Here is a 17,812-nt window from a genome sequence, read left to right on the forward strand (position 1 = left end):
GTCGCTGCAATATGCTGTGGTAGCCATAGTAAATAAATATGCTTTCAAATTTGACTACAGTAAGTCACCAACAGGGTCACCAGCAAAGCAACCTCACACCGTCACACTTCTTCATCCATATTTCATAGTGGGAACCGGACATTCAGGATCTGTCTATTTACCCTCTCTAAATCTAAGGATATAAAAAATCTCATAGTTGGAAATATTAAATCAAAGGACAGATTTCCAATGATTTAACGTACATTCCTTGTGTTTCATATGGGGTCTAATCTGAGATTGCTGTAAAATGGCAGTTTTTGAGGGTCATCTTTAATAAACCTATCCTCTGCAGCAGAGGTAGCTCTTGGACTTCCTTTCCTGCAACAGTAATCGCGCGAGAAAATTTCATTATAGCGTTTGGTGGTTTTGGCCACTGCACTTGGCATATGTTCAAAGTTCTTGACATTTTTTGGATTGACTGCACTCCATTTTTAAATCTTTAATTAACTGAGTGCTTCTTGCAATGATATGTATTTGTACAGTAGTTGTAGTAACACCATCAGAGATACTGACTCTGTACCCAGCTGTCCTCTGCACAAGACAACTGAACTGGTCTAAAGCACATTAAGGAGGCAGAGAATATCTCCGATAAACTCTTGACAAGACACATGTGAATTGAAAGCCAATTGTAGCTACTTTGGACAATCTAAATCATAAAATATATCATAGGTTGTTTGAGACTTTTTTGTTTTATGTTTACTACATAATTCGATACGTGTTCCTTCACAGTTTGGTTGTCTTCAGTGTTAACGCACACTGTCGAAACAAATAAAAAATAAAGAACAACCACAGAATGACAATGTGTGTGTGGAAACTTTTAACTGGTAGTGTAGTTATCATTCATTTTGACCAATTTGCCCCCTGCTCATTTTAACAGCCTCGTATTCCACAACCTCAGTAAACCTGAGTGAGCGAGCGCGGCGGTGCGCGTCCCCGTTGTTTGAGCACGCGACGTGAGCGTGCGTGTATGTGTGTGTGTGCGTGTGAGAGAGAGAGAGAGAGAGAGATTCAGTTTCGCGATGACTCAAGAGGACTGGTCCGCAGGCAGTAAGTGTTTCTATTTTATACTGAGATATTACATTGTAAAGACTTTATCTTGTAAATGTAGAGTTGCCAGAGATGACCAGTCTGAGTATGTGCTTTTTCTCATCTTCATTATTATGCGTTTTTTCGAAGTCGCTCTCAAACTCCGTTGCGCTCTGGTCCGCTGATATTGTACGAAAACTACTGATTCATCAGAAACGATCAAAGCTACTCTACAGTCAGGGAGTGTTTTATATTCTCTTGCTGCTGTGTTAGTTTTTACTTCATCCGAAGATGTTATTAAGAGCCACGCATATTCTATCAGCATTTTTATCATTAATGGTGCAGAAATCTGTCTTGTCAGAAAGTATTAAAAGCTTTTGTGTTCAATCATGTTCTGTCGAGGCTTTGATATTGTTATTATGTTTAATATACTGGCACGCTACGTATTCGTGACGAGAGCATATGAGAGCTCTTTTTTTAATGGATTGTGCAGTGATTAACAAGCTCCTTATCCACTCCTCCAGGTCAGGCTTATTTAAATGAGCTCACTATCCAATCCCTTTCACTGAGAGGAAGGAGTTCTTACGCCCATCCGTCTGTTGCCCTGAGCATCTTTCTGTTACATCACTGCTCTTCTGTGTGGGGATTCAAATATACTGTATATAAACACTGTATATTGCAGCTCTTTTCACTGCTAATATGTGGTATGTGGTCTTGTGACGGATTGTGTAGCCCTTTTATCCATTATTTGTTTTGCTGTTTTTTTTTATTATCTTTTTTTATTTTAATAAACAAAAATAGGGCTCAGGATTGGGTGACAAAATTTTCAGCCAATTCTTTTATTTTTATTTTTGATATGATGAACTGAATTTTATTTTTTATTTCAACCAACTACCCAAACATGACTGAGCAAATAATTTATCAATGGGTCACACAGACAAAGAAATAGCACAGATGCCGCTTGAGTTTTAAGGGTTTTAAGTGATTATGATTTTTTAAGGGATTGAGTTCGAGTTTTAAGGGTATTAAGAGATGATAAGGTACTCACTGAATCAGGCAGCATTAAAAGAATTGTAGATCACTGACAATGCAGTAACAATCCAAAGAAATATTTTCTTGTTTAAATCCGAATGGTAACTTTATTATTGGCAAAACAATACATTTTTAAGCTCAATGTGTCTGGTGTTAACAATTTAAGTGCAGTCGGAATGGGACTTCGACAACATATTTAAACCATAACGTGGACAATGTAATTAAACTTTGTTATTTTAAATGATGCTGTAATTTTTTTATGAACTACACTACCAGTTAAAAGTTTCGACACACCTTTTCACTGGTATTGTATATTTCAATAATAGAATTAATTTTTCCTCTCATTTAGGTAGTCATAAGTTCAGTAGCACAATTGCCTTAATGCCTCTAGTTGTGTGTTCACTTGGTATCTATCTGGGAGATGACAAAAAAAATGGACATCTTTATGGACAGCAAACTTAAATATGAATTCCAAAAAAAAAACACAATCTTTATGAAACCCACATAGATTAAACTGTAACTTGTAAAATTATATGGTCTATTCAAGTATAACTGTTTTCAAGTTCAGTGTTTGTTTGTTTTTCTTTTTGTTTATTGAATGAAATATAATTAGTGCTGCCCAATAATTTGACCCTTTTAAATGGCGACTTTTTCTGGTGAGGCAGTGTATAATTCCTTGTTAGTTACAGTCTATGGTACTCCTACTGCCCTGAAAGGCTATAAAAACTTAAAGTTTTCTTATATTTGTTTTGGATATATCTTAAACAGTGTTAGGGGACATTACTTTTTAAAGTAACTAATTACATCACAAAATTATGGTTTTCAAAAAGTAATAAGTTACGTTACTGCATTACTTTCTGATAAAAGTAACTAGTTTGAGTACTTTTCTATTAAAGAAAATGAAAACTCCTTTGTGATTCCTCATGCATGTTGTTTCAGTCAAGACCTTTATACTGTAATTATTCTACCATCGTCACTCAGAAAAGTTTGGCCCATAATCTGTTAACTACTAATACCACCTACGCGGTTTGTACATTGTATTTGACAGAGAGACGACTTGAGTTTGTGGGTGATAGCCACAGGTTTGGAGACACCAACAATGCCTATTTGGGCCAACTATTTGGGTACCATGGAATTGATCAGATTTCTTTACTTTTTTTTAATAGCCCATATTGATAAAAATTTAAACACTGGCAAAGAAACCCATCCTACAGTACCTCCTCTCCCTGAATGTGCATGAAAAATCAGTAGATGATACAAATCATATAATGATGTGTAAAAAAATTTGGTTTAAAACAAATTTCACTCTGTTTTCACTCAAGCCCTTTGCTCGTCAGCAGTGAGCCTGCAGAAGAAATTCCACAGTAACGTGAAAGAGCACTCTGGTGAAAGTAGTACAGTCAAGCAAGTTTAAACAGAATTTTAATGCAGTTACTGAAAGTATTAAGAAAAAAAAATTTATACTGTGTTTTCTAACAGAGACGTAGCTCTACTGCCATTCCTGATTCTCCAATTGACCAACATGAGCTGAGAGTGTTCCTTCTCTAAACTGGCCTTGGTGAAATATTGACTGTGATCAAGCATGCAGCTAGACTAAATCAGAGTCACACTGTCTGCTGAGCATGACATTCTTTGTGAGTTGGATTTTACAAAGAACACCAGATGAATGTACTTAGACAAGCACATAAGACAGTGCTCTATTTATTGTTTTTTGTTCAGGATTTGAATTGTTGTTCTAGGAACACTTAATTGATATAATCTAGATTGATTATACTGCTAAACTGTAACATTTAGGTAAATACGTGTCATCTACAGTGTCCTGACATTTAGACCATAATGTTGCTGTCCATGGTGCTAAATCATGTACAGTATATACAGTATATGTGTGTGTTTGCGAATATGTGTCTGTGTGTGTGTGTGTGGGTGGGAATCGGACACCCTCTGTCATTTCTGGATATTACCAAAAATTTTGACTTTTTGAATAAATAATTATTTGACCAACTTTTTGTCATACCAATTGTCATTGTTTATTTAATTATATATTTATTAAGTATATTATTCAATCTCAATAATGCCTGTTAGTCTACAAGATGCTTTTTTTTTTTTTTGCCATAATGATTATTTGCCAGCATTGACTTTTCTCAGCAACTTGTGCTTCATTAGCTTTTCTGTGGGATGGGACTAGACAGGCTCGTATTTGGTCTCTGTCAGCATACAGTAGTGTGAAAAAGTGTTTGCCCCCTTACTGAGTTCTCATTTTTTTGCATGTTTGTCACACTTTAATGTTTCAGATCATTAAACAAATTTAAACCAGTAAACACATCATGCAGTTTTTAAATGAAGGTTTTTATTATTAAGGGAGAACAAAATTCAAAACCACACGTGGATAAAATTGATTTTACCCTTCAGTCAATAAAAGAAAAACTTACAATGGTCACAGAAATACCTTTATCTGACAAAAATAATAATAGATAAAAATTCTGTAAATGTTAACCAATGAAAGTCAGACATTGCTTTTTAACCATGCTTCAACAGAATTATTTTAAAAAATAAACTTGAACAGGCCTAGACAAAAATGATGGTACCCCTAGAAAAGACTGAAAATAATGTGACCAAAGGGACATGTTAATTCAAGGTGTGTATATTAATTAGCATCACAGGTGTCTACAGTCTTGTAATCAATCAGTGAGCCTATATATAGGGCTCCAGGTAGTCACTGTGTTGTTTGGTGACATGGTGTGTGGTGACAAGAGTTGTCTCAGGAGATTTGAAAGAAAATTATAGACAAGCATGTTAAAGACAAAGGCTATAAGACCATTTCCAAGCAGCTAGATGTTCCTGTGACGACAGTTGCACATATTATTCAGAAAGTTAAGAGCCATGGGACTGTAGCCCACCTCCCTGGACGTGGCCGCAGGAGGAAAATTGATGACAAATCAAACAGACGGATTATTCGCTGGTAACAAAAGAGCCCAGAAAGACTTCTAAGGAATCTGAAAGAGCCATATTTCAATTCTACGATTTTTCAATACGATTCTGTTGTTGTGTTTATTTAAAGTTTATTAGTTAAGCATTCATTTATGATAATCGTGAGTTGTTCTGTGACGTCATTCCATATTTGTGCAGTTGCATGACTATTACGCATGGTGGAAGTTGTTAGGATTTGGAAGTTGTGGAGAACACAAGCTTTTGACCGTAATCAAAAAAACATAATAAAATACAGCAAATAAGTTGTTGTAACCATAGTGGATTTATGCAAGAAAGCTATAAGAAGTGTTGAACGTTTGACGTTAAAAAAATAAACGAAGAGACATAGAATTCATGGACGTCCGAGTCGTGATTAAACCAGTTCAATAAGAAAGATACGCGTCAGAACTTGGAATAACATGCCCAGAATCCAAGGTGAACTTCATGCTCAAGGAACATCAGTGTCAGATCACACCATCCGTCGTTGTTTGAGCCAAAGTGGACTACCTGGAAGACGACCAAGGAGGACACCATTGTTGAAAACAAATCATATAAAAGCCAGACTGGAATATGCTAAACGACATGTTGACAAGCCACAAAGCTTCTGGGAGAATGTCCTATGGACAGATGAGACAAAAACATACCAAACCATATCAGCTCTATGTTCACAGACGAAAAAATTAAGCATATCAAGCAAAGAACACTGTCCCTACTGTGAAACATGGAGGAGGCTCTGGTATGTTCTGGAGCTGCTTTGCTGCATCTGGAATAGAGTGTCTTGAATCTGTGCAGGGTACAATGGAATCTCAAGACTATCAAGGGATTCTAGAGAGAAATGTGCTGGCCAGTGTCAGAAAGCTTGGTCTCAGTCTCAGGTCATGGGTCTTGCAACAGGACAATGACCCAAAACACACAGCTAAAAACACCCAAGAATGGCTAAGAGGAAAACATTATATTATTGTGGCCTTCTATGAGACCTGACCTTAATCCTATTGGGCATCTTTGGAAGGAGCTGAAACATGCCGTCACCCTTCAAACCGGAAACAACTGGGGCAGTTTGCTCATGAGGACTGGACCAAAATACCTGCTGAGAGGTGCAGAAGTTTAATTGACAGTTACAGGAATTGTTTGATCGCAGTGATTGCCTTAAAAGGTTGTGCAACAAACTATTAACTTACAATAGGGGTACCATCATTTTTGTCTAGGCCTGTTGCATGAGTTTTTTTTTTTTTTTTATAATTCTGTTGAAGCATGGTTGAAAAGCAATACCTGACTTTCATTGGTTAACATTCATCAAATTTTTATTTATTACTTTTGTCAGATTAAAGTTATTTCTGTGACCATTGTAAGTTTTTTTTTATTGACCGAAGTTCAATTTCTCCAGCCAACCCAGGCCTGATTACTGCCACACTATACTGTATATTGATAATCATTGTTATTCATCTCATGGTGGGGGATTATATACTGTATGTGGCTGATTAGTGTGTATTGTATAGTGTTTTTTCATGTAGTACAGGGGTGACTATGTATATTAAGATATACCTTTATTCATTCCCCATATTATTGAGTCTTTATATAAAAATTGTTTCTTTAATTGTTGACTTATAACACTAATTCTGTGTTCTCTCCCATTATCAAAACTAAAAACTAATCAAGACAAGCCACATATACTGTAACTGATGCACTGTGTAACTGAACACATGAAGAATTCAACTAGAACAAGCAGCAGTATTACTTAAAAAATATTCTAACTGCTTGTACTGAAATTATTGTTACTCTTAGGGTTAATTCATTTTGTATCCCCCCCTTTTTTTAGCACTTTAAACTTAAGCTCATGCATAAGCCCTAACCTGCTCCGATATGTTAGTAAGCTAAATATTCATGTATATTATCAAATTAACATTATTTACCAACATTTATACACAGATCAGAACAGTCTGCAAAAGCAAACGTTACAATTTACAATCACAAGTTATAATTTACATATGAAGTGGGCTGCCTAAACCAAAGCAGTGGTTAGTAAAAAAAACCTCAAAACCAGTTCAGATAAAAATGCAATATTCCATCTATTTTACATTTATCTACAAATATACTCTAATTATTATTCATAGAGTTTAATGTCAAATGTAATCTAAAAATAAAATCTCTCTCTCTCTCTTTCTCCAGGTTATATACCAGATGGCCTAAGATCTGTCACATATCTCCACAGCAACGAAAAAGAAGAAAAGACATGTACTGTATGCTGCTGTGACACTCTAAGTACATCTTCTCCTGACACTAACTTGAAATAAGATAGTATGATGCAGTTGCCTTAAAGGCCTGTCAGAGTGTTGACAGAAAAATCCACAGACAAAAATAATATAAAAAATATGTTGATGGTGAAATCATCCGCCTTAGGTAGATCTGATTAGAGCACTCAAATTTTCAGTTAGCCTGATGGTTGCAAGCACTACAGGCTTTTAAATGACATGATTCCTTGTGACAACACTGTTCGTAAGAAAGAAGGATACAAACAAGTGAACAAGTTTAAAGTTTGAGGTGGTTACTCTACTAGTTAAAACCATGTATAGTAATGTTCAATCAGTTGGGCATGCTGAGGCTAGTCCACTGCATTCTCCCCATCTCCATTCTTCTCCTAGAATAGACCGCCATCAGATAAATTCTGGAAGAAGAGGCAGCGAGTGCACAGGTAGTAGAAAGACCCTTTCTATGGAGAACATTCAATCCTTCAATGCTGCATATGCATCTGGCCCTTTCTACATGAGTGATCATGAGGCTCTAGCCTCTCCTACATATCCAAAAGGCACGATGACATTAGGTCGCACCACAAGCCGAGGGAAAGCTGCACTTATGGGCAGTAGTAATAACATCAGCTCGTCCTTAAGGCATCTTCATTTAGATTCTGTAGCATATCGAGATCATGGAAACATGCACCTCCTCTCACAGCAACAGTGGCCTTCTTCACCACTGTTAAGACAAGCAGTGCAAGGTGTGGCCAGAAGAGAAGGAAATCCCCTGATAGAGAACCTAAGGGAATTAAAATTAAATAACTCAATGTTCCGGAGAGAGCAAGATGTGAGAGACAGCACAGTCGGCAGTATGAAAACCTTATGGAGTCCTGAATTAAAAAAGAAGCAAGGGATGAAAAAGGAGAGTGTGGCAAAGACATCCATGGTGAAGGACAAGATGAGTGTAATCAAGGACAAGAACCAGGTAAGAATCCACAAAGTTGATTGATTGATTATTATTATTATTATTATTATTATTATTATTATTATTAATAATAATAATAATAATAATAATAATAATAATAATAACAATAATAATAATAATAATAATAATAATAATAATAATAATAAATGCAGAAATACTGTATTTTAAAAAATATTTTTTAAACTCTAAACATGTTCTAATACATTTGTTTTCAACTCCAGTCATAGGGACCCCTGCAAATGTACAGCTATCGACAGGTTGATAGAAAAACTGTGCATTTTGTGATACTGTTATACCCCATTGTTATGCCCTGTTGTTAAGCATCTGACTATATTTACATTTAGGCATTTGGCAGATCCCCCTATCCAGAGTGACTTACATTTTTATCTCATTACACATCTGAGCAGTTGAGGGTTAAGGGCTTTGCTCAAGGGCCCAACAGTGGCAACTTGGTGGTTGTGGGGTTTAAACCTGGGACCTTCCGAACCATAGTCCAATGCATCCATAATGCTACCACCACCTATCTTGAACCCTAACCCTTGCTTCAATCATGATTTCATCAGATCATGGAATTATGTTTTTCATGGCAGTTTAAGGTTTAGAAACATCTGAAGAATGATCAATAGAAACAATTTTTACATTTAATACATTTGCATTTTCCATTCCAAAACATCTCTTGCAGAATAATGAAAGAGATGACAAAGCAGTGAAAATTACGGAGAAAGTAAAGTTTGCAAACATTTTAAATGACTTTATCAGAATTTTTCCCCCTTCTTTTTTTTTTCTCAAACATTCTAACATTTATCAGTTAAACACATCTGGACAAACTTTCCAGCCAAGTACTTTACAGAAAGAACATCAAAGTGGTAAAGTTTCAGTTTTGCCTGTTCTGCACATGTGCATGAATTTCCTTAGGGTCTTCCCATTTTCTCCAAAACTTATTTTGCATTTACTTCCAAAAACATGCTAGTAGTCTGCCAGTAAACTGACCATGCGAAATTGTTTGCCCGCAGTGTATTGACATGTATTTGCTCACCTCACATCCATTGTATACCAGACGATGAAATTGCAGTGACCTTGCCTAGGACGAAGCAGTTGCTAAAGATAAATTAATTCATTACATATTTTTTTCTTTTTTAATAAAGTTTTTTCAGTTATTATTTTGCTCTTTAGCATAAGTGTCGCCTTAATTCCCTGTCTTGATTTAAAAGTTTCTGGTTCAGTAAATCCTAACTTGTAGTAATTCAGATTAAACACACATGATTTAAATGATCTATGAAGTGAATTGTGGATTTTTAAACCCATCAGAAAACAACCTAAAACTTTAAAGTCTTTGTGGCATTACATTTCCAGTTAAGTACACAATAAAACTGTCAAAACATAGTAGTGTCATCGTTAGAGTGCTTTTAATATGCTAGTATAGCCAGAGACTAGATGCTACACCAAATCACATTTTCCACTCTAAGCTTCAGTAGTTGGTTTGAGACTTGATGCTTTTAAACTCCTTACGCTTCATTTCCATACTAACCATAGTTTAATCATTTTGCATTGCTTTTCATGGAGTTGCTGAATAATAAGGCTTAATTACTGGAAATGCAAAGAAGTTAACAAGAGGTTAACAAGTCTGAACTCTAACTGTTCTGAGTTAAATAGGCACATTGCACTTCTCTGATAGCAGCTGATGCCAAGTTGCATGTTCTCTTTGTAAGTTGCCATGGCAATTATTCCTTGTATCCTGGTATTTTACTGGCTTTCTTTTAGTAAAGAACTTTAAACTGTAATTGGTATGTAGTGTTCTTCTGAGGTGTGGGTGGCTTGATGACTGCGTTTGTAATTTTGTCTTTCCTTCTGCAAACAACTAGCTATTTTCTTGTTGCATGAGGCAGCCATAATAGGTACATTTCCACCAGGTCACCCCAGGGCAGACATATAGTAAGCATCCCCAAGATGTCAGTAACTGTTTTAGTCCCTTATTTAGTTGTGTACTAATATTATACAATGGAAATAAAAAGTGTACACACTGCTGTAAAATGGAAAAATGATGTAAAAGAATGACAAATAAAATAAAAAGCATTTAAATTTTAGGGCAAATAATAAATTTGTTACCTTATGCTCTCAGAACCGCTCTGGTCATTCAGTCCCTAAAAATAGCCTGCGGATTTCATTTTATTGTCACATATCGTTGATGATCCTAGACCTGACCAATTAAATCAACTGCGGATCAAAACACTACCTCCAGAGGCTTTTTTTTCTGCCAAAGTGAAACTTTGTAATATAAAGGGTATGAATAAGTATATCCATATAATTGTCAACATATATTTCACAATAAAAAAACGTGAAATGTCATATTTCTTGAAATATTACATTGTTATTTCTTCAGTTGTTTGTCACATATTAAATGTATGAAGGTATTATAAAACTCGTTCATCACAGAAGACAAAAACACAAAAAAATATAAAGAGTATTAATAATTTTGAGCATATACTGTACAGTATATATGCTCCAGTAAAAATGTATTTCACACTATGATTGTTTAACCTCATGGACCTAGGTAGATGACAGATATAATAAATGGATGATTGGTTTATTAGATAATTATGTTAGATAATTCTCCAACCCACAGACTTATAATGACGTTAGCCGTGCATTAGCGCTCCACTCTAATCACCTCCTATCTCACTCTCTGTCTTGTCCACTCTGGCGCTTACTCTCTCTCACAAACACACACCAATTCTTACTCCCTCCTGGTGTTTATGTGCCGGCAGCAGCACACATCTGCCACAGCATGAACTTCCTGTTTTTTTTACATTATCATTGAAAACCATTCAGGATTACAGTAAAAGTGTCAGGTGTGTTGTGCGATAAAAGAGTACCAGCGAGAATGAAAGGAAAGGTGTACAGGACAGTGGTGAGACCAGCAATGCTCTACGGCTTAGAGACAGTGGCGCTGAAGAAAAGACAGGAGGCAGAGTTGGAGGTAGCAGAGCTGAAGATGTTGAGGTTCTCTTTGGGAGTGACAAGGATGGATAGGATCAAGAATGAGTTTATCAGAAGGACAACCCACGTTAGATGTTTTGGAGATAAAGTCAGAGAGGCCAGATTGAGGTGGTTTGGGCATGTTCAGAGGAGAGATGGTGAATATATTGGTAGAAGGATGTTGAGGTTGGAACTGCCAGGCAGGAGGTCTAGAGGAAGACCAAAGAGGAGATTAATGGATGCAGTGAGAGAGGACATGAAGTTAGTTGGTGTGAGAGAAGAGGAAGCAAAGGATAGGGTTAGATGGAGGCAGATGATTCGCTGTGGCGACCCCTGAAAGGAAACAGCCGAAAGACAAAGAAGAAGATTCAGGAATACAATAATGCAATATATTGTTAGAAAGTGTTAAATCTCATTATTCTATTTCCGTGAACTATTTTAGTATCTGTCTCCAAAGCAGTTACAGTAGTCTCATTTGTAGCATAAGCACTGAATTCCTTGCAAACGTGTGAATCCTTGGGGATAGTCTTGCCTCTATCCACAGATACAAAATAATCCAAAACATGTGGTCTTGATAACATAGGAGGAGTCCAGACAATTTAATTAACCATGGCTTTTGATTGAAAATAAGTATATATATGTAAAATATTGAACTGTTGAAACGCAGAGAAACCTAAAGTATAATATAAACATAAAACCTGCCATTTTCTTTTTGTACTGTATTGTGATAAACTTTTGTCCATAGCATGACAACAAGTATTGCTGTAAATTACTGTAGTTAAAATACTAAAATGTAGGTAAAATATGTAACCTTTAGGAATGAATCAGATAGTCTAAATGTCAGATGAAAAAATATTCTCCGTTCTAGCATCTGTTGTTCTGTCAGCAAAGATCATGACTGTAGCCCAAAGTGGGTACATCATTCCAGGCAAAACTTTATAAAAAGGGGAAAGAAGGGGCAGTTTAAAAGACCCGTGGGCATCGTCAAAATGCACAGGTATACCTTTTTATAAAAAATGCTTCCAAAATAGTAGCAAAGGTCAACTAAATGTTCCAGACGCGTCCCATGCATGCCCAAACCATGCCAGTACCTCAACTCTACTGGATTAGAAAGTTCATATGTTTTGAAAAATTAGCATATATTTTGTGTCCACCATTTAATAGAGGTAAATCCTGGTTCTAGAGCTTTTGCAGACTTTAAATTCTTACTGTTCATAAGTGGTTTACATCTTGTGGTATGGTCTCTCTATTTCTCTGAAGTCCTCATTGTACAGTATGGACGATTGCCATACCTTCAAACACACGTGGATTAATCAATGAATTTTACAGTGGCATCTAGACCAGTAGAGTCTGCTACTGTATACTGAAACCCAGAATCTCTGGCTAGATATGTCCAAAGAGAAGTCACCCCTTTACAGTAGAGGCTTGGTGAGGTTGACCGATGTACGTACAGTAATATTCAAATATACAAAATGTTTAAAGGTGCTGCTGAAATTAGACATTGACACAAGTATTCATCTTTATTATATGGAAATGTCCTGTTGATATTTGATATCAAAGGAAAATGTACAGATTAGTTATGATAGGAAGATAGTTATTAGATAGGAAGGCTCCTGGTACCTATCCCTCTTTATAGTTATAGTGGGCAGAAGAAAACACTAGGCAGCAAAGGACAACACCATTAAACTGCAGAGACTGTTGTGGTTGGAAATCCAAGGAGATCAGCAGTTTATAACATCATAATATTAGCTCAGGACTGATTTGGCACCAACTGGTTTGCGGACTATGATATTATTGACTGACCTGAATCCTAAGGTTTTGTCAAGAGAAAAATGAGAAACATCTGACTGAACAATAGAGACAAGGTGAAGGCTGCTATTAAAGCAGCCTCGTCTTCATCAATGTCTCAGCAAAGTCACAGGTTATTTGCCTCCATGCCATGCCACATTGATGGAGTAATTTGTGCTTGGAAGATGAAATTCTTCTATATTATAAATATAATTTTTTTAATTGATTCTAATATTTTGAGATACTGGACTTTGATTTTATAAGCTGTAGGCCACAATCATTGAAATTAAAACAAAACTAAAGATTTGAAATGTTTCACTTTATATTTAATGAATCTAGAATGTACAGTAGAACAGTTTACTTATTAAATTTAAAAAAGAAAACATAGTCCGGGTTCTCTAAATTTATATATATAATTTATATGATATATATATATATATCTTAGCATGCCAATGCATACTTGAGTGTACTTGCAGCCAAAGTTTGCTATTTTGAAATAACTAATTTTGTACTAAGTGCATTTAAGTTGTAATTAAATTTTACAAAAGCACATTTTTTTCAAAAAAAAAAGTTTGTAATATACTTTAATTAAAAATGTTCAATGGTTGTGTAAAAAAAACACTACTTTTACTGGTAAAACCTAGCTCTGTTCTCAGCAACCTGTTTCAGTACATGCTCCTTTAAATGCTTATGATCTCTGCTGAGCCCGCCCCCCCCAGTTCTGTGGGGCGTGTCTTTACAACACACGTGGGGTATAGCCACGGGAGTGTAGTCCAGTGCGGGCAATGCTTCGGACTGCATTACCCACGAAGCATTGCCCACAACGCAGTGCGGGCAATGCTTTGTGGGTAATGCAGTCCAAACTGGAAAACGCTGGAATATAGAGCCTGAGCCTGTTTTCTTAAGTAGTTTTTGGTTTGATTTAAGTACGGAACCCACCCGGAAGTTTGTAATATCGCCTGACAATGCAGAAATTAAAAGAATGGACATGCATCGATTAGATTTGTTTTTCTCATCACTGCATGGGCATAAATTAACGGGATGTTACGCTGCCGCGAGCAACAACAACAAAAGCGGAGAAGCTTACTGAGAGAGATACGGACACGATGTGTTTACTGATGTGTTTACATGACTTCTTAATCTTTGACAGACATCGTTATAAACCATCTAACGTTACAAAGGTAAGCATAATATAGTTTTCCGACTAAACGGGCGATTAGGGATTATATAGAGACGGATGTACATAGAGAAGACGACATAACCATGTTCTATGAGAGTGTAAGTTAACTTACACCCCGCATTCATCGTGATTATTAGAAAAGGCGATCTGCAAAGATTCATAGAAAAAGAAATTACACTCACCAAGCCTTGGTGAAGATGAAGCAGGAACACGAAGCGTTCCTCACTCGGGACGGGTCTTTGCTAAAACACCGGTGTCAATCAACTATAGTAGGAGCGGCCTCATGTGGTGTGGCGTCACATCGACAGGCATTTGAGATTGGCCTGATTTCAGAAGGGGCATGTTATTTTAATAAATGAAAAGAAAATCACTGGGCAGCTCTTTATTATTGTAGAGTGGTTGTGTACACACTCTCCTAACGAACATTTCAGTCCAAACAGCTTGAAAAAGTGCATGTAGGCCCGTATGACCCCTTTAAGTATACTTTTGTGTGCTAAAATGAAACAACTTTGAATATGCTTAGTATACTTAAAGTATATGGCTGTGCATGAATTAACATATATACCTGACAGTAATAAATGAAATACTATCTGTAATGTATTATAAGTACATTACAGCATTTTTTACTGTGTTACAAATACATGAGTAATATACCATAAAAATATTCTTATTGCAGCAGTAGCATGTTGTTATACTTCTGGCCAATTTCAAATACTAAAAAAGTACATTTTGTTGTTAATAAAAATATTCTTTATCATATCATACAGTACACAGTCTTCTATAATACTGTATTGCAAATGTGTTAACAGTACACTAAAGAAGTTTAGAAACATTTACACATGCTAAATAGATTTTCTACATTATAACATGTTTTTGAAACACATTACATTAGTTATTATGAGGCAGCTTTTATTCATGAGTTCAACAAATTTAATTTGCACAAGGTTACAAAAAACAAAAATACAGTTTATTTGTCTTCAACAAAACTTTAGGTTGTCTCACAAACACACTACAGAAATATAAACTATTGTCTAAACAAAGACAGGCATCATTATTAGAATACAAAGTACAGTATTAGTTTAAACCTGCTGTGTTGATTCTAGCTGTTATGCAGAGAAACAGGCCAAAAGCTTTACTATTAGTGATTTAGCAATAAAACATTAGACCATACATTCTACATGTTTAAACCATGTACTTATTTTCAACTACCTTATATGATAACAATATAAACTAACATACGCAATGATGCAGCTTCCAGCCATGAATTTAAACTAGAAGCGGAGTATAGCAGAGCCAATCCAGAAATAGGGAATGTGCCACATAACAGTTTTTGACTGGCCAGGTCAATCACCAGACACAGTTGACCACACAATTGAGTGTGCATTTCACCTCCTGAAGAGTAGGCTGAGGGAAGAACTTACTGTACTTCCCCCACCCCCAAAATAACAGCTGAATGATGTGGTACAAGCCTGGAAAAGCTTTTAAAAGAACAGTTTGGTGATGTCTGTGGTTGCTGGTGTAATGTTATTTTTTCAAGCAAAGGATATGAGACAGAATATTAAGTGTTGTTTTTAAATACTATCTGTTCTATTACTTTTTTTTAACCAAAATTGTGTGGTCTGCCATCACTTGTGCCATGTTGTTTTAACCTTTCAAGCTTTTAACATATGTGGAGTAAAATTATATGGGAATTAAACCTTTAAACTTTTCTCCCATCGGTTAATATGCTGTTAATATGCTATAGAATGGTGACACATTGTACACATTGTGCCAGATTACAATAAAAATGGCAACAAAATTACATAATACTGTAAGTGCTGTACAGTAATAGATTTTACATTGCCTTTAGAAACCACCACCGACTGGGCAAGGAAACCTAAAACACTTTTTGAAGTAAAAGACAACTGCTACTCATTGTAAAGTATGTGAATACACATTAACATGGCAAAGTTTTTAATGCAGTGGACTTGGGAACGGGGGGAGGTTGGCTCAAACGCAACATTTTGGAGTCCTGCACTTAGGCTGTAGATCACAAAATGATCTTGCTGTATAATCAGGAGATATTCAAGGAGACTATGGGGCAGGTTGGCAAACCCAATAGGGCAGGTTGGCACAAGTGAAAAAATGTAGCTAAAACAATAATGCAAAACTGGAACCGCATTTATTTCACACTTCTACTATGCAAAATGAATAACGTTTGGTAACGCAACAGTCAGAAGTCCGACTGTTGCGTTACCATTATTTGTTTCCATAACTGGAATGTAAAGTGCTATGGTGCGATATGGAAGGCCATTTTTTGCCACCTTTTGGTATGAAGTTTGGTCACTTTTATGGATGTAATTGCGAACCATTTGAAAGAAAAAGGTGTTAATATGATCTGGTGTGTGTATTGTGCAGTATAATTGTGTTAAATGTTAATAATAATACTTATACTGGACATGTTTATTAAGCATAGAGCTACATTTGAGCTGAATATGTGATAATATAATGTCATGAAACATTTTCTATGCATTTCTATGATCTGGGGCAGTGTTGGGGCAGGTTGGCACAGTGTGAAAACCAGACCCATCACTGTGCCAACCTGCCCCAGCCTGCCTTTGGCCCATATTTTTTAAAGTGCAGTAAAGTAACACAAGGCACCCTTAAACTCAATGCATGTACTTAGCCTGTAACATATAAAAGAACTAGATAAGGCTGTAAATTGTAAGCACAACTCTTTTTTCCTTGCTGCACTGTAAAACAACTTTAGGGGTCTTGAAAATCACGCGTTTTGCCTCTGCGAAATAGCGGCCTTCATGGAATCAACTCCTTCTCCTCATATTCTCTCCATGATGGTCCTGTTAACCTGCCCCTGTGCCAACCTGCCCCCCTTTCTACTATGTACTTTCCAAAACTCTAAACATAGTGTACAGTCTAACACAGTGATTGAGAGCCATTGGTATTAAGATTATTATTTTAATAACCAATAACAATTTTTTCTTTTTTCTCAATTTGCGCCTTTTAATGTGTGCTCATTGCAGGTTTAGTTGAGAACATGGTTGCTAGGTGAGGATTAGAGGACTTCTAATGCCTTTGTTAAGTAGAAATCTCTAGCTTTAGGGACATTTTCTCAGGTCAAGCAACTAATGGATTGTATTTTAAAAAATAGTTATAAATGATAAACAGATCATTTATTTATAGTATTTTGGGAGTACAAAAAAACTTTTTAAACAATATAGTTGCAAGCAAAAATTTATTATTATTAATATTATTATTATTGTTGTTGTTGTTGTAATTGAATTTTTCACATCACTGTGTGGGTCCATTGTTGGCACCCTGATGCAAATTTGTAAGTGAGGCAGGGTAATGAACTAGGAAATTCTCCCACTCAGTTGTTCAAGATGGAAGTGGGGATGTTGAGAACATCCCCTCAGGTCTCTCCACTGGATGCCGAACTGTGGGGGTAGCGGGAAAGAATTGCAAAAAAGCTTGAAATATTTTACTTTACATGTTATGAACTTTTTGTGAGAGTTTAACAATTTTTTTTATTACAATTACAAAAAAAATTACTTTTTAGCATATTAGTTTTTTTTTTTTGAAAAACTAGTTTTC

General features: G+C 36.0%; 1 protein-coding gene across 1 annotated transcript in view; it reads left to right on the top strand.

The window, feature by feature from the left end:
- Window positions 1–7,525: 7,525 nt before the first annotated feature.
- Window positions 7,526–17,812, top strand: part of LOC128530278 (ERC protein 2) — a 243,404-nt gene continuing 233,117 nt past the window's right edge. The window contains exon 1 of the mRNA XM_053504121.1: window positions 7,526–8,277. Coding sequence (XP_053360096.1) covers window positions 7,627–8,277 — 651 coding nt within the window. The 5' untranslated portion in view covers window positions 7,526–7,626. The remainder of the gene's footprint in view (window positions 8,278–17,812) is intronic.

This window comes from Clarias gariepinus, chromosome 9 (genome assembly GCF_024256425.1).
Source record: "Clarias gariepinus isolate MV-2021 ecotype Netherlands chromosome 9, CGAR_prim_01v2, whole genome shotgun sequence".
Classification (NCBI taxonomy): domain Eukaryota; kingdom Metazoa; phylum Chordata; class Actinopteri; order Siluriformes; family Clariidae; genus Clarias; species Clarias gariepinus.